At 39.3% G+C, this 22,782-nt stretch overlaps 1 protein-coding gene across 4 annotated transcripts in view; it reads right to left on the bottom strand.

Moving 5' to 3' along the window:
• LOC105391710 (multidrug resistance-associated protein 1) overlaps positions 1–22,782 on the bottom strand; it is a 42,327-nt gene that overhangs the window by 15,521 nt on the left and 4,024 nt on the right. For 2 of the 4 annotated variants that reach the window (XM_011563242.3, XM_011563239.3), the window contains exons 2-16: positions 19,101–19,403; positions 16,837–17,100; positions 14,985–15,178; positions 14,532–14,717; positions 10,931–11,185; positions 10,306–10,546; positions 8,553–8,690; positions 7,101–7,247; positions 6,111–6,192; positions 5,541–5,713; positions 5,016–5,217; positions 4,343–4,476; positions 2,683–2,893; positions 1,688–1,801; positions 1,332–1,441 (exon numbers count right to left, since the gene is read on the bottom strand). In XM_011563242.3, the coding sequence (XP_011561544.1) occupies positions 1,332–1,441; positions 1,688–1,801; positions 2,683–2,893; positions 4,343–4,476; positions 5,016–5,217; positions 5,541–5,713; positions 6,111–6,192; positions 7,101–7,247; positions 8,553–8,690; positions 10,306–10,546; positions 10,931–11,185; positions 14,532–14,717; positions 14,985–15,178; positions 16,837–17,100; positions 19,101–19,403 (2,754 nt within the window). Of the gene's footprint in view, positions 1–1,331; positions 1,442–1,687; positions 1,802–2,101; positions 2,287–2,682; positions 2,894–4,342; positions 4,477–5,015; positions 5,218–5,540; positions 5,714–6,110; positions 6,193–7,100; positions 7,248–7,664; positions 7,812–8,552; positions 8,691–10,305; positions 10,547–10,930; positions 11,186–14,531; positions 14,718–14,984; positions 15,179–16,836; positions 17,101–19,100; positions 19,404–22,782 lie in introns of all 4 variants that reach the window. The other 2 variants (XM_048624599.1, XM_011563241.3) reach the window with 2 other exon arrangements.

The raw sequence follows: 22,782 nt of genomic DNA, 5'->3' as shown, positions 1-22,782 counted from the left end.
AAGGAAGTACTTAAGTCTTATGTATACTTATACCTATCTTTTTAGTATATCTATTACCTAGAAATCTATGCATTATAAATTTATAGATTCAAATATTTATCTACTGATATACTCATCAGTAGCTAATGGGTCACAGTTGGTTTTCTCTCCACCATGCGATAATAAACACATCTCACAATGTTTAACTAGGTTTCAGATAGGCTCAGACTACGTAATAGACGCATTTTTCCTGAAATAAAAATGACATATTATGTATCTAGCCTATCTGAAACCTAGTCATTTCTGCATGGTGATATTACAACTGAGGCGCGCGGGCGACTCACTCTATTTATATAGGCACCCGCACCTTGCAAATTAAAGGTGGAGAGAAAAACGGACTTTATTTAACTGTCACTGTGACCCTTATGATGCCGAACACGGAGAAAGTCGAAACGCCATATCTCACAATGTTTAACTAGGTTTCAGATAGGCTAGATACATAATATGTCATTTTTATTTCAGGAAAAATGCGTCTATTTACCTTACAAAACCATTTGTTGCATAAATTGAATTACAAAACCAAAAAAAACATAAACAAAAATTAATGCTGAAAACACTATCCGCCATTACGGTCATGATAAAACTTAGTGTTACTTGCTCTTTGGTCACGAAATTACAGGATGTGATGTCAGAAAGGTTGAAAATAACTAATGTCACTCTGACATATTTTATCTATTCACGTAGCTTTGTTGTCATTAGCTAAATGTTATTTCATTTATTTGCCAATTAAATTAGTAAGACATATTAGTTACGTTACAAGTTGGCTATTTCAATTTAAGGTGACATAAAAGGTGACAGCCATTGCCTATAATAGGAATAGACCTGTGCTATAGACACTGGCTTCCACTCACCAGGAACTAGCAGCCATACATGACTTATTATAATGTCAAATGATTGTTTTCTACCTAATATTTTTTAATAATAATATGATAATTTTAAACAAATATGGCTGACACCGTTTTCGCTTTTAATTTAAAGTTTTGCGATTGAGTATTTTTGGTCTGATAGAGCAATTATTAATCATATTAGATCTACTTTAAAAAAGAGTCAAGTAGCCTATTGTGTGTGCCATTTTAGTATAGAACTGTCAAAAAGTGTCCTTTACATTTACAAGCACACCCACTTGCCCTAACCAATTCTCAATTATCATTCCAAGTGGATATTCAAGTGATAGCTTCCTGAAGTATGCTTTTGACGGCCGTCATCACTCAAGATTACTATTGATAGCAAGGAATATGTGATATGTTCTGGATACTTAGGATCTACACTCAAAATATTATGAAAGTGCTTACGCTGCCGGTCTCAGTTTTCTCGACTTCGATGAGTTTGTTCTTTTCCTTGAGCTCGTTATCGGTGGCGACGGTGTCGGGGGTCTGCTTGCGAATGCTGTTCTTCCTGTCTCCTGTGGGGACGAATTTAAAATTATAGTCGACATAATTATTTCACTAGTTTAAACATCCGACTGAGGTATCATTCTGCTTTCACAAAGCCATGTAATAAGTTCGTAAAAAAACTTTCTTTCCTAACTTATTACTTGGCTTATCATTTCATTCGGCATTTGAACTAGGAACCTGTAAGCTTCAACAAAGCTTCTAACTAAATAACCAGAGATAATAAGATCTAATCTAAATAATAAGATTATATTTACCGGCGGCGACGTCAGACTCCGAGGCGCTTTCAGACAGTGATCGCGCTCGCTGGATCTTGCTCTGGAACTCCGAGCCCAACTTGCTCTCCAGGTCTTTTTTGATCACGTTCAGTTCTGAAAAAATACACATTGTTGCGTTGGTTACAAATTTATAAAATCCCCTCTGATTTTTGTGGAGCTTCGGTTCTGCATGTTGTCAGCTTTTAGCAGTGACAAACCTGTTAAATCCGCGTTCCGCATATCACAGCGCCGTATTTATGGCGAATTTCGATAAAGTGACGTTTAACTACGTCGATAATGGATCCGTGCAACTGGGACTGGTATAACCACTAAAGACACATTTTTCTCTAACCCTATGGCGCGCTTCGTTTACCACTATGAAGTGACAGTCTAGACTATAAAAACCCAGCGTACCTTCAGTGGTGGCCCGCTCTCTGTCGCTCAGGTGGTGCAGCAGGAACTCGGCGAAGGCGCCCTTCTTCTCCAGCAGCTGCTGGTAGGAGCCCACCTCGGACACGGCGCCCTGCTTCAGCACCACCACCAGGTCCGTCTGCGCCAGGTACGACACGTTGTGCGTGACCCAGAGACGCGTCTTGTCTCTTAGCAGACTTTTATGTCTATATAGCGTTCCGATTTCGACGGCGACAAACTCGTTTAATGTGCGTTCCACTAATCACAGCTGTATTTATACCGAATTGCGATATTCACGTTTATCTACGTCGATAGATAGCGATCCGATTTCGACGGCGACAAACCCGTTTAATGCGCGTTCCGCCAATCACAGCGCCGTATTTATGGCGAATTGCGGTATACACGTTTATCTACATCGATAATGGCACCTCAAACCTCAGCACAGCAGTGAGATACCACTAAAGACACATTCTTCTCTGACCCTATGGTGCGCTTCGTTTGCCTGTTTACCACCATGAAGTGACAAAGCGACTTTTACATCCACCTAGAGGCCCTAAAGTACCTATAAAAACCAAGCTTCTTACCTTCAGTGGTGGCCCGCTCTGCGTCGCTCAGGTGGTGCAGCAGGAACTCGGCGAAGGCGCCCTTCTTCTCCAGCAGCTGCTGGTAGGAGCCCACCTCGGACACGGCGCCCTGCTTCAGCACCACCACCAGGTCTGTCTGCGCCAGGTACGATACGTTGTGGGTGACCCATAGACGTGTCTTGTCCTTTAGTAGGCCTTGGGGTCCGATCACCTGCGGGGAGAAAAGGGAGTGAATGATTGCAAATTTATACTTGGTTGCGGTAGTGATGAAGACTTATCTTGCATAGTAGCGTACAAATTTACTAGAAAGATATTACGAAATATGAGTTTTGCTCGCTCAGCGGCCGCACAATATGGGGACGGCTCCGCCGCGCGCGGCAGCTCGAACATTTTCAACGCAGGTTTGCCGCGGTCGAACATGGCTCGCGCGATACACGGCGTAATGATATACGCACTTACAATTTCCAAATGTCATAAGTACAAAATTTGTTTAAAATGACACCCTGAGTATCACGCCTTTTCAGCTTTACCTCTTTCGCAACACCCTATACAACAAATACCTTATCAAAGATGTGTTTCCTGACGTGCGAGTCGACGGCGCTGAGCGGGAACCTTTTTACCACTATGAAGTGACAAAGCTACTCTTACACCCGCCTAGAGTATAATAAAAAATCGGTACCAGTACAGTGTATAACAGAGCAGCGGAGAGGAAAAAAAGGTAATGCCGAACGGAAAAGGTGACTCTGTGTCCACAACGGCTGATATAGATAGCGTGGTGTAAGGCAGCTGAGAGATTAGTAGTTCCGCTATTAATTCCCGCACTTTTCTATCCACTCCAGGCTGGTTTCGTTTCTCTGTATGGCTTCCTGCTTATATCCCTTAATCTAGCTTTACCTCTCACCGGTCACCAACCAAAAAAAACGTAGTCACTATACCTTGTTTCACGAGGAAAGACATCTGATACAATCAAAAACTACCCTTATTCGAATGCAATAAGGGTCCTGTCAGATGTCTTTCCCCGTGAAAAACGGTATAGGTACCTTGTCGAAGATGTGTTTCCCGACGTGCGAGTCGACGGCGCTGAGCGGGTCGTCCAGGTAGTAGTTGTCCGCCCGACAGGTTGATGCCTGAGGGACGGTATCAACACCCTGTATAACAAGTCACCTTGTCGAAGATGTGTTTCCCGACGTGCGAGTCGACGGCGCTGAGCGGGTCGTCCAGGTAGTAGTTGTCCGCCCGACAGGTTGATGCCTGAGGGACGGTATCAACACCCTGTATAACAAGTCACCTTGTCGAAGATGTGTTTCCCGACGTGCGAGTCGACGGCGCTGAGCGGGTCGTCCAGGTAGTAGTTGTCCGCCCGACAGGTTGATGCCTGAGGGACGGTATCAACACCCTGTATAACAAGTCACCTTGTCGAAGATGTGTTTCCCGACGTGCGAGTCGACGGCGCTGAGCGGGTCGTCCAGGTAGTAGTTGTCCGCCCGACAGGTTGATGCCTGAGGGACGGTATCAACACCCTGTATAACAAGTCACCTTGTCGAAGATGTGTTTCCCGACGTGCGAGTCGACGGCGCTGAGCGGGTCGTCCAGGTAGTAGTTGTCCGCCCGACAGGTTGATGCCTGAGGGACGGTATCAACACCCTGTATAACAAGTCACCTTGTCGAAGATGTGTTTCCCGACGTGCGAGTCGACGGCGCTGAGCGGGTCGTCCAGGTAGTAGTTGTCCGCGTCCGCGTACACGGCGCGCGCCAGCGACACGCGCTGCTTCTGCCCGCCCGACAGGTTGATGCCTGCGGGAGAGGGGGAGGGAGGGTTGTTAGAGTGAGATAGAAGATAGAAAGAAGAAAAAAAGAAAGAAAAATAGTTTATTGCCACAAGAAAAAAATACAGATTGAACAGCTAAGCTTACTAAATACAAAAGTGGCAAGAGGACAGCCTCAGCTAATGCTGCGTATTGCATACGGCAACACACTGCGCTGGTTTTCAGACTGCCCAGTCCTTAATACTAACTTAAAAACTAAAACTAAAAGATATTGTTTGTGCCATGGGCATATAGGGTCAATAAATCATTAGTAACTCGAGCTATGGTTTTGTAGGAACGTTAAAATGTTGATAAGAGTGATTCTTGGATAGCTTAAGGTTTCAAGTGTGCCAAAATCTACAATCGGCATTTTCATAATTACAAAAAAAAACTGCTGTGCCGTGGCCTTGTGTAATTTACCTGTTTTAAATCTATATTTGCAGCACATTTCTTAAATAAATACATAAAGATCCCAGTGAGTCGGTAGCATTGATCTGCCTTAGGCTCACCCTATATATATTTACGTACCTTTCTCTCCAATCTCAGTCTGGTCGCTTCCAGGCAGCATCTCGAAGTCTGGCTTCAGCGCGCACACATTGATGACATTGTTATATTTCTCCTTGTGCAAGTCTAGCCCGAACAGGATGTTGTCTCGTAGCGTGGCGTTCTGGATCCAGGCTTGTTGCGGCACGTACGCTGTGGAACCCACTGTGTTGACGCGGCCGGAGATCTGGGGAAAACGTATACAGTTAAAACAAGTTAGTGGTCTTATTACGTTCGCAAAAGTGTAAACTTATTATAACTCGATTACCAGAATTCTTTAACGAATAGAAAGACATGTTATCTTACAGTGACTTTGGGTACTTTTTATCCTGTCATTCCAGCAAGGAAAGCTTCTAATTCTAAGTTCCTAGCTAACACACACATATTGAGTTATCTGAAAAATATGTAATAGTTTCAGGAAAACCCGCAAACTCGCTAGCACGTATGCAGGTTGATGCTCTTGCACCGAGGAGCCGTGCGTGTAGTCCACCCTCGTGAACTGTGGTGTACCTTGTGCATCTCTCCGAGGAAGGCGGCCAGCAGCGAGCTCTTGCCGGAGCCGACGGCGCCCACGATGGCGACCAGGTGCCCGCGCGGCACCTGCAGGCTGATGCTCTTCAGCACCGACGACCCGTCTGTTTCGTCCCACGAGAAGTTGCCGTTCTCCATTGAGAGCGGGTTCGCTGTAAATGTTTGTAGATTGTAGAAAACAAGTATTAGTTTTTTTAACACAAGTATAAGTTGTACAACGTTTAGGATCTCCGCTGGAAAATAAAGAAAGCAGCTCCACGACGGGACGGCTCAACGAAGCGAATTGCTTATTCAACCAAATTCATGTAGGTTTCCTTAAAAATTCCAGTCGCAAATGCTTGGACGCAGGACATGCCAGTGATGTGTTGTGTTCAATTATGTTAACATCTAAATTAATTTGTCACAAACAACTGTTGTGACGTGTAAACATCTAAATTAATTTGTCACAAATGTTGTAACGTGTTAACATATAAATTCATTTGTCACAACTGCTGTGACGAAATGAATTACAGTGTTAGCCTATGATGAAGTTTTTAAAAACAAACTTACGGTCTTTCTCGTGTGTCACCGCGCTCTCATCCAACTCTTGGCAGTTCATGAACTTATTCAATCTTTTTATACCAACTGATGTCTGTAAATTGCAATATAATATTAAAGTTTTCGTCTTGCTAAATAATGATGAAAACAAAACACGTAGAGCAAACAAAACATTATACTTTTTGTTTTTGACTATCATACATTTGGAATATGTTACATTTAACGAAAAAGCTAAAAACGTCGATCCACAGTCAAAGATGATTGATAGCATTTGGAATTAACCGATATTGAGACACACCTAAATCATGAAGGTAGATTAAATGTATGAGTAATAAAACAGCTTGAAGAAAAATCTTTCACTGCGCTTCGATTCAAAGCAAAACTCCAATCAATCCCAGTCAAATGCTGGACATAGGCCCAGACATCGCTCACATAGGTAAAAAGATAAACTATAAGCTAATTCCATCACCAATTTAAAGTATCAGTTATTGTTGGTTAGTGAGTCGTAGCCCGAAGACAGTTTCATGCGAGGTGGTCCCACTGTCAGAGTCAGGATTACCTCAAATATTGATGATATGTCAGTGCAATGCAATACACATGAATGTAGGAAGATATATAACTATTAATGGCGTTCAAAAGTGTATGCGTTGTATCTTTTCTTTTTCGATAAGTCAAAAATAAACTATAACTTTATATCGTTCTATTTTTTTTTATCTTTTACTTTTAGTTACAAATATTATCACAATGCGGCTTTACAATTTTGATTCAAGCATCAACACAAACACTTACAATATGCTTTAGGTATAGCTTTCACAAGGGCAAGTGTCAGGAATATACATTTATCTAAGGACATGCCCGTTAATAATTTGGCTGTAAATAAGGGATGATTAAGTGTGAAACGATGCAAAGAACAATAAAATATAGAGCCTCATCTTAACATTTCTTTTCACCTGCCATTGTAAAAACAATCCCTATTGCGAAGGTACCAAAACACCAACTTACTTGTACGAGATTGGATATAACGTTAGGCAGCATGGATAGTGGGAAACGCAGAATGTTGAATAGTGACAATGCAACGAAAGCCCGCGTACTGTCGAGGACCTCCTTGTCATTGACTAGCACGAAACACCCGAACGACATCAGCGATACCTGCGCCATTGTACATCCAAAATATTTAGTACTTACTTACATTTTGAATATGCTTTGTATGGATAGGAGGGAAATCTAGCGGATAAAATTTCCGAGTCTGTAAATTTGTAGGTAGTACTTTTCAAAGATTTCAGCTGTATTCAGCGACTAACGTATCACACTTTTAGATTCTAACCGTTCAGTTGTGTATAAATTACTTATGATATTGAATGATAATGACGAAGTTCTTAGAATTTTTCTTTCCCATACCGTTTTAAAGTCTTCTTAATGAAACGTTCATAATCAAAGAATTGAAGGAAGCGTCATCCAAAACCGCGCGCGACAGAACAGAAAGAGAGAATGGGAGAGAGAGAGAGAGGTTAGTGTGTCAATCGATGAGACCATACTCCGTAGGCTTAGGATCTAGTAGTCGTCTACCTCGATGACAGACACAACGACCAGCGGCAGGAGCCCCAGGGGCAAGTGCATTGTGAAGAAGAGCGAGATGGACACAAACATTTTCTCCGGGGTCAACAGGTGTGTCGGGTCGGACACCACGTACGTGAAGAATGTAAGGAACGTTACCTTAAACATAACACGACATTTTGGTATCTTTCAAGTAAAATGCACATATTTTTTCGTATTCTGAAATTACTTTTAAAACAGCCTTTATGAATTATAACTTACCCGATGTTCGGTATACATATTTAATGAACTGGTTGTATTTTCTATAGAAAAAATATGACTGTATTGCAAGAGAATATGATCTGTTTTAGCCTGTAGCTGGATATTGAATTGCATAATTGCAAGATATAAGGTCAACTAATATCGTAATTAATGTTAATAAATATAACAACTCTGATAGTGATCGATAAATGAACTCTGTCAAATCATTGTTTACAATCAAACGATAAATCATTAATATGCCAGTAGCGTATTGGGATTACATAAATAATACCTGATACAGATAAATACAAATAATCCAACACTGATTGAATCAAATCTTAATACTAATTCTGAAATGATAAGGGCAATAAACGTGGATTTTATCAAAGCCATTAAAGATTATAAGATAGTTTATAAATAGAAGGAATGAATATAAACAAACTACTATTCAATAAGATACTCTTCTACAAGAATTATTAAATATTTCACTATTATGCAAGGATAATCTATGTTTCCACATAATAGACAAAGGCCTCATAAGCATATTTTTTTGCATATCTAGGATTACTGCAGGACATAGAACTTCCTATACTCTTTATAAAGAGGATTAGCGTAGGTAATTTAAATAATATTTTGTTTCGTAAGAAGTACAAATCTTACCAAGAAGGGCGCACAAGCCCAGATGAATGAGGTAGCAGAGTTTAAGTACGCGGTCTGTTTAAGCACTTTCATTTCCTTGTTCCTTATTTTAAGTACTTGCTCCTCAAAGGATGGCTCCCATGCGTACATCTTTAAAACCTGGAAGGAAACGTCTTTTTGAATATGGCGAATTGTATGTGAGTAGGTATACCACATTTACATTAGAGGTGGGGTAAGTGGGATGAGATTGGCCGCAGAGAAGTAATTATCTGCCTATGTGTCAAATCTTATTCCCTGATTTCAGTGAACTACGCGGGAGTTGATAAAAGTGCCAAGACAGCTTTCTCTAATCCAATAAGTCGGATGACCGACACGAATGAAGATAGGTCAGACCGGCTGTGTACATTAAGTATTACTATTATTTTTGCAAAAGTGAGTGATCCTGAGTATGCAGTATGCATCATGTCATGAAAATGTAGAACATAATAGTTCATTAACCTCTGATATTCTTGGCTATTAATCGCAACGTCTGCGTGCCAGAGGGAAGCTATTGTTCACGCCTCGATCGGGAGTAATCAGGACTGATAAAACATTGTGAAGTTATCGACATTTTGTATCTGGAATTCGATTCCTTGCTCATATTGTTTCATAACCTTATGAAATGTTATGTAAGAAGGTGTGACATGTGTTTTTCAGTTTATGATGGTAAACTTGTTAATTCTTTGCTGGTAAGAGGAAAAACTAATAAATGTTGCGCCATAGGTGTAAACTACATGACTATGGCTAGCCATAATTACTTTTATTACAATCGTTTGATTGAAATTGAGAGTTGGTTCAGAGAATATAAGTTAAGACTTCAGCGCATATTGTAACCAGCAAGCACCATACAATCGGAAATTATTTGAGATCTTGAGTGCTCTTCTGAGGCACATCATACATTTTATTTCCACGGCCTTGCTCATCCAGCCTCTAACCGTAACATCGGCAGTAAAATCTAGAAAAAATGCAGTGTGATTGCGAAATCTGATACGGTGACGTCGCGCGCGTAACTCCCAGTGCAATAAACACACTGTAGTAGATAAATACAATAATAACTGAGCATATTTGCGCTGATAACATCGCACAATGTTAGGCTTAGGTAGACAGATAGCGTTATCATCAAGTGGCCAATATTTATAAAAGTTAAATACTATCTATAAAACTATTGTGCAACTCAAGGTGTTTCTATGAGTAACACATCTGCCGTCAGATATGACTTGCTGATTTCAGATTAGCCAAAAATATAAGCAAAAAAGATAATAAAAAGATGGCGAAAGGTGGGGCAACAATGCAGCTCTGCCTACCATGTTAAAGTTAACAGGTTCGAGTTATAGGTACTTATGTTATTTCATTGGAGTTTTCAAGGAAGCTTTACCTACTTAGTTTTCATAGAATTCTACTATCAAATCAACTTTTCGTCGTATAAGATTTACTTTCGCCTTCCTGCTATTTCATACCTACCATCACAATCAATTATTGTGAATATGTAAAAATATTATCTTAGTTGCTATGCACGTGCGATCCACATAAAGAGCGACGATGTGTCACGAGCTAAGTTTATCATTGGCATTAATTATACTAAATAACAGAGCCGGTTTTTATGCATTGTAATAAAATGAGTATATTGTATCAGTTTCGCGAATCACAGTACCGTATTATAATAGTATTATAGATCCTACGCTTTCTTACATAACGCATTAGCGAACATTTCACCATAATGCCAATAAAAACATACCTTAATCCCATTGAGCACTTCATTCATGAGCTTGACTCTTTCATCCTTGTACTTCATTTGTCTTATCTGCAGGGTCTTCACTCGATTGGCTATTAACGCGTTGAAGGGTATGAGGATGATCATGACAGCTAACCCGGCCAGCACTGACGGCCCAAGGACCCCCCAGAGGAAGTATAGAGCTAGTGTGATCTGCAGTGGCGCCGACCATATCATGTTCAGATACGCTGTCAACTCCACGAACCTGCGAAATTAATTGTTATCGGATAGCCGTTAATAAACTATAATTAGCGAGTTCGTGTACGATGTAAAATTCAGATTAAATACATAAAATATAAAGCGATCTATTTCAGGTAATTAAAATTGTATAACTTTGATAAAAGATATTCAGTTTTATGTGAGATTTCTGATGTTTCACTATTGAAATTAATGGTACTGAAACAAATATTTTGAATTTTACTATAACTTTGTTTTTAAAAACAGTTTAACTTTACTCGGGAGCTAGGCTGGCTGAGCTGAAATTAAGGGGACATGTGGAAAGGTTCCATTAGAGAGAGCCACGTACAGGAACTTCTCTCCCTCTCAGAATAGAATAGAATATAATAGTGTAAAGTTGTACAAAATTTACCTTTGAGCATCGACGGACATCAGATTTACAATTTCACCAACGGTTGATTCTTTCCTCGCTGAGTTGGACATTCTCAGAGACTTCCTGTAGATGGCGCTGGTCAACGCCGTCCTTATTCTCATGCCCACAAGGTACATTCTCGTGAAGTAATGCGCTAGCAGCATTGTCTGTACTGTGGCGCATCCCAACAGAAGCACAGCGTAGAAGTATCCCTTCCATATCGGCTGCTTAGTTTTTACGAAACCTATTAACAAACTGAAAAAGAGAGAGAAAAATAGTAAAATTCTGAAAATATTGCAATAAATATCGATTAATATGCCTTCCTTGGACACCTATTAGATACACTATTCGGTAGGTAGGTATGTGTATCATATTTTCTTTCACAATATGATTTCGTATGACAATCATTTTATTATAATGCAACATAATGAAACCACCATGTAGTAGGTATACAGTAAGTACACAAATAATAGAGAAAAATCTCGCAAACATCAGTAAGTCTAACTACTTGTAATAAAATGATTAGAGATTGTTACAATGTTCTCTCATATCCTTATTTACCAATGTTTGTTAGTGGATTCAAGGTATTTCAGTTTTTTTTTTGTGTGGCTTTATGCACTTCTAGCAGACTAGACAAATATCATGACAGCGGTGATGTAATGGTTAGATAGATTCAAAGAAGTATAATGCTAAAAATAGGCAGATTTTTTAGTACTCAGCTCGGGAAAATACGTTTGTTGTTGTCTTCAACATAATGTAGCTACTCGAGGAGGCCGAAGCCTGCATATACGATAACAGTAGTTGCCAAGTCCTCAGAGGCAAAATGACTGGAGCGTATATGGCGGCTTACAGCGAGGAAAGCGGATTTGTACCCTGGGAATGCAACTCCTCAAAATTTACTGTGCCACACAACAACCAAATAGTGGTCGTCGCCCAGTGCACCAGGATTATGCTAGAGGATAAAATCCTAGCAAAAGTGGAAACCATCAACGCCAACTGGAATCACTGGACGATGCCCACTATCACTTGGGTGAACGGGGTACCTGGATGTGGGAAGACAACCTGGGTGATAAATAACTTCGATGTGAGCAAAGACACCATTATCACAACAACAACTGAGGCGGCCATCGACATAAGAAACAGGCTAGCGCATCGTATTGGTGACATGGTCAAAACTAGGGTGCGTACGATGGCATCAGTCCTGGTAAACGGCTTTAGAGAACATGTCGGTTGCCAACGCCTGATAATTGACGAAGCCCTGATGAACCATTTCGGGGCAATCGTAATGGCCGCCCACCTGTCTCGTGCCTGTGATATTGCTCTGATCGGAGACATCAATCAGCTACCATATATCGACAGAGAGAACCTATTCGAGCTTAGGTACAATCGCCCAACACTGGTAGCAAACATCACCCAGGAGCTGTTGTGCTCATACAGAAACCCCATGGATGTTGCATACGCCCTAAAGGAAGTATACTCAGGCATATACGCAGCCACAGCGCGCATCCAATCCCTGCAGCTGAAAAGGTTAACAGACGCAGTAATTCCCAAATCCCAAACCAACACTCTGTTCCTGGTGCATACACAGGAAGAAAAAGAGACCTTGACCAGCCAAGGGTATGGTGAAGGAATGGGCTCACGCGTCCTAACCATACACGAAGCACAGGGATTGACGTACGAATCCGTTATTATCATAAGAACAAAAGATAAAATAAAGTTGCACGATAGCATACCTCACGCAGTAGTGGCGCTGTCGAGGCACACCACCGCCTGCACCTACTATGCGGATGACACCGAGGACGCTATCGGCAACCTCGCTAAAACGGCAATAACAGCGCCAAAGAAACGCATCCTCGAGTACAATCTAAAAATGGCAGTTAAGAATCGAGACGAAGAGGTCATTGCACTTTCTGGGGAAATGTTAAGAAGGCAAAACGGGGCGGAATAAATCATAAAATATAATTTTGGTTAAGAGCGCAAAATATAGGTCAAATTGGGAAAATAATTTATATAACTAACCTATTGATTATTATATCATAACTAACAATTAAAATAAGTTATCTTTAAGAACAGAGTCACACACTAACATCAGGAAAAACATGACCTATAACGACTGAGGGGCCGAGCCATTGCCAGGTGTCTACTAAGTTCTCCGAAGACAGCTGGCATTGGCCCTGTCCTTGTTAAGTTTGTTGCCATTACTAATGTAAGTGTGACTCTGAAAACCATTAATATAAAAAAAAAGGAAAAAAAAAATAAAAAATAAAAAAATAAAATAAAATTCTTGTATAATGAGATACACGGCTGGGGGTTTTTAGTCGGTTAACGCCCGACACTACCTGGGTCCTCTTCCCAGGTGTCCATGTGGATTTTCCCCCAGCAGTGGAAAAAAAAAAAGGGAAAAAAGAAAAAGAAAAAAAAAAAAGAACAATATATATATAAAAGATAGAATATATATACCTATATATAAATGAAACTTCCTTACCGAGTAGAAAGTAGATAAAATTAAAAACTATCTCATAAAAATTACCACTCTTCAAAAGGCACGGACATAAAGTCTGTGGAGTGATAACAATATCTTAAAAAAAAAAAAAAAAAAAAAAAAAAAACATAATGTAGCTTCAGACAGAGGCTGTATCATATTTAAATATATTTCCCACATAAATGTTACCTGTTGCCAAGTCCTGCAATCCTATATTTATAATATAAGCCCCTCTAGGTTAATATCACTATTATGGGGGTACGACATTGCCCGTCATTTTATAATACGTGGGAATGCGAGGCGCCCCGCATACGGACTAGTTTACACCAATTAAGGACATTCATAATGCATTAAGTGAGTCAGTATGATATAAAAAGCTTTGTTTTGAGTACAAATCTTTATGTACCATACTGAATATAAAGTTAAATCATTCAATTATTTTATAGATAGTAAATACATTGTGTAGGCAGATTGTAGTTGACCGACCATCATCAATATTGTTGATGGATTGATGAAGATAATTCAAAATAACTATTTCCGCGATTTTTGTCACCAATCAAACATAATGTCAATGGAAGATAACAATAATATTATCAATATTGAATCATGTATAACAGACAGATAATCGATAGATGATAAGATAATGGCTATAACATACTGTGCTCATCATAGATATTTAATACCAATAAAATATATATCATCCTATTACACAATAATTATTATAAATAGAACTTCTGAAGGCTATATAATAAACCTCTTCACATTGGTATTGACACCCATTAGTAAAACAAGATAATCGAACACGTAGGAAGTACGCATTGCGATACATAATAGGCAATTTATGCAGCACATAATAAAAACAAAAGAAAGAGAGAAATATGTTATCCGGATTATGATGTCGAATAGAATTTTGGTTTTACGCATATAATCTACTAGCTGTTCCCGCGAACTTCGCTTCGCCTTAAAAGTTTTCCCGTGGCGATTCCGCTATAAGTAGCCTATGTGTTAATCCAGGGTGTCAGCTAATGCCGTTTTGACGTGAAGAAGTAACAAACATACTCACAAACTTTCGCCATTATAATATTATTCATCCTACTGTAAATAATAAACGAGACTCACTTAAGCAGCTGCGGCGAGAGGAACAACAATATGTCGTTGGCGAGCTTGAGGATGGACCCGAAGACGAACTGCCCGCCGAAGGCGAGGCACAGCGCGGGCAGGATGGACGCCGGCTTGCGCTCCGTCTCCGGCTTCAGGTCCACGGTGGCCGTCGTTCGGGTGAACGTGGCTTTAGGGTTGTTGGACCTGCGGGGATAAGGACATGTTACTCAATTATGCTGTTTCGATACGTGCGGAAATAGGGTGATTCGTGAAAGGATAACAAAAAGACACACTGATCTTCACTTGGTATTTGGGGGAGGGCTGGTACGCCATAGCAGCCTGTCTTGTTATAAGACACTTCTATAATTATGGTATACTACACGATATAAATATTTACTCCAACATTTATAACCATCAGAGCAAAACCTCAACAATTTAACACATGCCACAACAACCATAAAACACACTTACGTTTCCCTTTTCCTAAGCGTTCTCTGCCAGAACTTCTCAAACTTGGGCACGATCTCACTGGACGAATCCTGCGGGTTGAGCGCCCACAGGTCCGATTCCACCAGGCTCTTACGGAACCCAGTGATGGCGAGCGGGTCGAACCAACTGAAGGTCAGGCGGCTAGGGAACCCTGCTGCATTCTCTGGACACATGCGCTGCGGGATACACAGGTTTATTAGTGCCTAGTAGATGGGAGTTTGAAAGAAAAGTTGATCAGAATTTTATAGTTGTTCTCAAGCGGAGTGGAGACAAGAGCTGTCAAAAGTAACACGCTGTAAGTCCAACTGGATATACGGGAGTTGCATAATATATTTATGTCCAGCAATGGTCGAATATTGGCTGATGATGATGATAGATAGATAGATAGATAGATAGATAAATCATTTATTTACTTAACACAACACATACACAAGTTACACAGCAAGATTTTTAACATAAAGTTTAAGATTACATAAACACAAAACACTATTAAAAGACATGCAGATAGAAAAGCAACATGTGTATTTATCATGTTAGCAAAAGGGTTCTGACTCAGCATAATACTATGATTATAATTAAATAATCACAGCGCTGGTATTCTGCCAGGACCAATTTTAGTGAGTGGGAGTGGAGCCTCAACTAAACATAAATATGTGTGTAGTAAATATGTAAAAGTGTGTTGTGGTACGTTATAATTATATTTATACTAAAATAAAATAGATATTTATATATTATGTTATGAATGTATGTATATAATAATATGTAACAATAAATTGTGTTAAATGATTATGGGTGTATGCTATGTAGTATGATAATGAAGGGATGGAGTGGTATAGCAGTATACACTAGGTTCAATTCTATTTCAAACTGCTTGAAAAAACTCAATACCTTCCCACAGTTAAAAATAGGTATCAGGGTCAATTCAGACGTACCACAAGCACACCACAGCCACAACCACACCACAGCCACAACCACACCACAACCACGCCGTGTGGTCGGGCGTATATTTTGTATTGAAAATGTATAATCCAATTCACACGTGCCACATTTTGCCGTTGTCATCGACCACCTGTGTAATACGACCACATCGCAACCACATCACGTCGGCAACGCCGCCACGCGGCGGCGGCACCGCTGCCACCTCCTCTCCCTATTAAATGCATACGACCACGTGGTTACCACAGCGACAACACAACCACATCGACATTTTGTCGCTGCCACAATGCAACTGCAAAAAACCGCTGTCACACTATTCACACGTAACCACAGCTTGACCACATTATGTCGCTGCGACGTGGTGTGGTTGTGGTACGTGTGAATTGATGCTTACAGTTAAAGGCAACAAAAGACATTGCACAAGAGTACATCGTTTCAATTTGTTACAAATGAAGATGTAATCGAGGCACACGCCCGATAATATACGTATAATGCGCTGAAAAGGTCCAATTGGATTGATTATACGCCGCTCAATTGACCAATCAGCTGTGTTGTTGGATCAGCGACTAGCGGCAAGCATTTAAATTTTGTGGTCTATAAATATGAATTCAAAGAATAATTCCAGCTATAATTTTGTATTCCTCAATTATTATGCATACGGTAATTATTTTGATCAGACGGGATTTTTTAAAATATCTATATGTAAACACAATGATCATTACAACGATATCTCGAGTGGAAATAGCCGGCCAATATGAGTATTGAACGTCTTTCAAATCATGCCATATCGAGTTACGGCTGCATGAGGAATACCTATCCACAATACATTGTTGAAACACTGCTTAATCGAGGTCAAAGTCTGAAGCGGTCACTAGTTAACTCAAGGAAAAAAGCTTACCAGATTATCAAACTTTGTGGGGCTGGCGGGCAGGTCAGCGAAGCAGTTCAGCACAAACATCAACACCACCAGCGGGAAGTATATCATGTAGCTGATGAAGTTGTATCTGATGTTCTCATCCTCTTCCTTCCCGTTGTGAAGCAGTATCTCTGATCTGAGTTGTGGCAGTGCTGCCAACGTGGCGAGCAACCAGAAGAAGAATAGCACGCCTGACGCCCGCATGCCATGCTTCCTGTTGTAGTGCAGTATCGTCGCCGATAGTGCCTGTTGGGGATGTGCTGGTTAGACCTCAGGTTTTCTTGGCGTGTCGGTGATAAAGACAAGAGCTTTAGTACATTGAAAAAGTGTGTAGGGTAGAGAAACCGATCGCCTCTCAGGAGTGGTAATGCCATTGAGAGGGGTCTGGTTCCTATGCCCCATTATGTAAAACTAGTAGGTACCTAAGGTTGTCCTCGCAAATAGGTGCTGATCAATATTATAAGATATATCTGTATTTAGCGTTACATTCTGATTACAGAGAATTGGTTCTTTATCTTGTTTTACTGTAAAGAACGTACCAGTAAAGTTAAAGATATAGTTAGGTACACATTATCTATGCCTCAAATTCTTTTCCGTAAACTACTGATTAGGTATCATGGGCAAGACAGTGGAACAAAGATAATATTATTCAAGGTAGGCACATCATATTGAGAATCTAGATAACCTTCAATTGAAATACTTTCTTATCTACTTTTTTACCATTGACTCAAATCTGTAATCAAATGTGCAATGAAAATGGTACATGGATGCTATCGTAAAGTAACTTGCTAAAATGTTATATAAAACATGAGTTATAATTTTATTTTGTAAAGTAATAATATACAATATTATGTATAATGTATACGATGACTCCTTAGTAACTAAAATGCGTACTTATAAAAAAATATTCAAGATTAATGGTTCACCAGGTCTACCAGTAAATCAACTTCAGTTTTTTTTAATTTTCGATCTGTGCCTACGATCGACCTAATGATCCCAGCCCTATCGTTAGTATCTTAAACAAGGCGTGACAAATCGTTTTGAAATAAAATATTTTTTTTAACTAGTTGCCGGTCGGTTTATCGCAATAAGTAACGCTACAGACAGATAATCGTTAAACATTGCGGGAATACAATGCAATCAATACTTTTTACGTTTACTTTACGTTACGTTAAATCATTAATCATCATAAATGCCGGTGAATTTCAATTTAAGAAAGTAAAAGCATACAGTGTCAAGAATAAATCAATAACATCTAATTGAAGGGAGTATTTAACTATTATTATGTGTGTGGGGTGTATAGCTGTACCTATAGTATTGTATATTAATGTATAGGTACACACATTGTAAATACTGAGCTGTCGAAGGAAGCCACACACATTGAACACGGCTCTGATGTTCAAGTGAACCGGAACCTGAACTGAGTAAAAACGTACGATGACTCATGTGACGTAATGAACCGTCCACAACTTTACTACAAAAAACTAATTATGTCCGAAAAAAATGACAGTAGGATATATCATACGATTCATACGTTATGTGTAGGTTCTTTAAAAACTACCGAAAAGTAATTTAAACATAGTTACAAACATACGGTAGTAAAATTCAAGAAGTTGAAATTTTATCTTATCCATAGGTGACCTTGGCTAATGTTTGAAAGCAATAAAAGTTTGTGTAAAGACCCAAAACAGCTTTACATTATTTATACATAATATTACTTGTAACATTTATCTCGAATCATATTTCCCCGAAACAAATTGAAGTTTGCAAAATATGGTGTAATACGAAATATACATTAGGAATATTTACTTATATGTATGTAGAGTAATGTAGCACATAAGGATAAAGTAAAATTGATGTACGTATATTTTAAATTTACATAATCATTTCATGCGAAATACTAAAATAACTAATACATTACGTATAGCCTAATCTATTTTATAAGATCTCTAAATTTCTCACTAAACCGATTTCCTCCCCTCGCACAGATATCTACCGAACCGTTGCAAACGTAAATTATAAACAAATGAAAATTGTGTCGGTGCAAAGTACAACCAATCTTATGTCTATATAGCCTCTTTGAGGCCCGATTGATGGACACTCAAACACTCTGAATTCTCATGAATCGAAAGCCAATCGAGTCCAATACACGCAACTATCTTATATTATATACTTTCATCAATGAAACATATTCCATATCGCTGTCTCCGACTCCCCATTCACTGGCACTCATCACTGATACTTACAAACGTCAAGATTTTCACAATGGGACTGTAATAGTCCACGTCATACACTGGCTGCTCCTCCGACGTCTTGTGCACTGTCACACCGAGGTCCACAAACGTGAGCACTATTAACAAACTGGTGAGCGAGAGTTTTGTGATGTTGAGCACGTTCCACGGTATGACGCCCTCTTTGCTGTTGAGGATGTAGTAGGCCTCGAACACTGAGGCCAGCCAGAGGAAGAGGCACGGCGCCCAGACGAGCACGGTCTTCTCGAAGCATGGCGTGAACGTGGGGTCCTCCGTGTACCACGTGAGGTTGCTGTCCTGTAGACAAGAGGAAGTGTTCAAGCGCATGTTGCAAGAGATAGTACTACGTAGATTTGCTGGGTGATAATTGCGCTGAATGTGTGAAAATACTTTCTTTGATGAGGGAACTGCGTGTGATACCACAACTTTGTACATTATTATCATAGTGAGACTATCGTTTTATCCAGGGGGTTAAATTAATAGCAAGTTAGATTAGTTGTCACCAACTGCCCAGAGAACCCAGGGCCATAGCCTAATAGGGCGTATGAGAAGGCGCCTTTATTTTTGCTCATCGTGCATCTACATATTATATATTTTACTAACACTTACAATCAAACTACCGTTACCGTAATTAAATGAAATAATGGAAGAAATATCCGGTCAACAGCATGGGAATGTTCAGCAGAGCGCGTAAGCTAGTGTGTCGTATGACGTCCCTGCCTAATTGACTTGAGCAACAAAGTTATTGTCATGGGCAGCTTGTCACTGTGTAGCTAACTTGTTTTATTTACACTACAATTACGAGTATTATTACGACTTTAAAAGCTACGAGGGTTTAACTTTAACTTAGTAAAACCTCCGCAAAAATAATATAACTAAAATAAATGACCTTATAACACATAACCTATGCTGGGCTGAACTGATTTTGATAAAGCCTCTGACTCTCGTCCTGGTAAGCTAATACACAGCTAAAACACAGACGGGCCTTATAATACCTTTTTATTCCAGAAGGGACACGGGACATGGGAGAAAGATGGCAAGTTTAAAAAATTACAAGTTTGGAAAGTGCCAAGAAATGTGTGTGTTCTTCTATATTTTCGTATAATTTTATTACTATAGTATAGTAAGCCGACGTTGTGATTCGATGCAGTCAAGCAATTATGTTACAAGTACCTATGATATGATTAACGCCATCCTTGACACTAGAAATAAAGTACAAAGGCCGCTAGATCTTTTTAAGTCGGCTGCATCAAGGCTAAAAGATGATTTTATTGCATCAATTTCAATCATAGGTTGGTTGAAGTTATCTTTAGTCAAGTCCGTAGGAGCCACTACGGTTGCGTCTGGGGAGAAGAATTATTCAGTTCGAGAAATTTCTCTGACTCTATGTTCATGGAAAGGTAGAAGTAGGTGATACAAACTAAGATAAATCATAAATATATGTCTTAATCTTTCTCTTGATAAGAGACTAGTTTAGTAGGTGCTAGTGTTAGGTAGGTAACAGCGAAAATATCAGCCAGAATAACGTTGCAGATAAAACACGATAAGGGAATGAAATAATACGGAGGTATCTGAAGAATGACCCACTTCTTATTTCGGTATAGACTTTACTAAGAACCTCCCAGACATTTACCTTAAAAAAATGTATTGTTTAATCACTAGTGTAACAAGTGGAAAACATCTCTCGACAACAGACGGAGCATCAAGAGAACCAGTTACCACGATCTGTCTCTTTCTATTAATAGGTGGGTAGGGTGGAATACTGTTAGAAAATCATCATAAAGGAGATACGTACTTTACGTACGACCTAGCAACCATTATTAAATTGCTAAATTATAAATCAATTATTCCTTTCAGGGCATATGATAGATATAGGTATATGTATTGTATAGATATTGGTACTATTTAGTTATTTTAGTCGGCGCTTCACAGTGGGTGGACGCCGCCGCCGCCGGCGGCCATCATTCGATTCCGCCGCTTTTCGTTGCTATTATGCTGTGTTGTTATAAAAAACTGGTTCTATTCACGGTGGAGGATGATTACAGTAAATGCCGTAAGGTCACGGACGACTCGCTCGAGAATGTGCGTTTCCGTCACAAATAATTGTGCTTGGGGGCTGTCTACATTACGAAAAACTAAGTTTCAGACCCGCTACGCTAACCACGAACGAACCGATTGCATGAAAATAGGGAATATGCGTAATTTTTTTTTATACTTTTATTGGATAGTTTTACATCACTTTATTATAGTAAAAAAAAATTCAACGCCAAAATAAGTAATTTAAGGTATTTTAAAGAAAGTTAAAAAATTACAACCATCACGACCACTTTGAAATTCCCGTCAGGATGGCGGGCTGTCGTGACGTCATAATCGTTTAATTTCACGGCTCAGAATAATGAGTCCCGTCAGTCGGCATAGATTTTTTACCTCATCAAGTAATCACAGAGTACTTTTGTATTTTCAACAAACCAATGTTGTCATGGTAACAAACGAAAAAGGAAGTGTATAAAGTGTGATCAGTGGCTGTTTTGTAATGGTAATAAAGTGTGACCAGTGGCTGTTTTGTAATGGGAGCTCGTAAATAGCTGCTAGTGGCTCTTTTGAAATGGGAGCGCGCAAACCAGAGGACCTTTGTACACAATATTACGCTATTATGGCAATATGAATATAAAGTAATATTTGTATTGTATGTAAGTACTTACTGTAACTTTGGTTCTCAGTAAGAGAGACTAGGGTTAGTGGGTCATTCTATTCTATTATCTGTGGGGGTGTAAGAACCTGCACCTGGCTCTCTTGAATGGAACCATTGTGCATATATCAAAGGTCTAAACCCCCTTATCTAAACTATCGAATAAGAGTTTAAAAATATATGCATATTCCCTAATATTTGGGCACACGGCTCTCGACTTTTCAATAGTCTTTGCTGTCCTTTTCCGCAGCTGGCCACAGTTTACTCGTTCATACTGCGTAATAAATTTAATGTGTCCAGTTCTTCTGATTACGAGAATTCTTCCATAACTTAATTTAGAAAAAAATAACAACTTTTGAAATATACTAACGACTGCCATTATAACCTAAAAGTAGAAAGAGCAACTTGTGTCATGTTCATGTCATAATACTTACAATACAAATTTAATTTTATTATGTTACAATATGGAGCATATTTGAGTGGCTCGTTGACTAGCGAATGGCTGTTTACGCCTCATTACAATAGAACAACTAGTGGCAGCCCATACACTACCAACAAAAAATATTAAACGTCCTAAACTTTGCAAACAAACAAGCATATCAAACAAGAAGTGGAGAGGTTATAGGAGGCTAGGATCTACTCGTATTGGAAGAATTTTTATGTGATCTATCGTATCTGATCACAACGAGCATCACAAATAACTCGGTGACATTAACATTTCTTTGTTTACACTTGACATTTATTTAACTATACGCAAACGCAAAGAAGTTATTATTCTGAGATTGATATATAAAGAATTATGACGTCACATCCGCCCTAAGAAAATGGGTGACGTTTCTCGGAAGTTAGAATTTACCGAAGTTTTTTTGTACTTTTCAACTTCATTTACTCGCTCAAAAATAAATTATAATCAAAAATAATGATGGAGTCGTAGTTATGAAACAACAAAGTTTATTATAAATAATATTTGACCTTTATTTGAACCAA

Source organism: Plutella xylostella, chromosome 12, assembly GCF_932276165.1.
Source record: "Plutella xylostella chromosome 12, ilPluXylo3.1, whole genome shotgun sequence".
NCBI lineage: Eukaryota > Metazoa > Arthropoda > Insecta > Lepidoptera > Plutellidae > Plutella > Plutella xylostella.
This window is presented reverse-complemented; position numbering and strand designations above follow the sequence as displayed.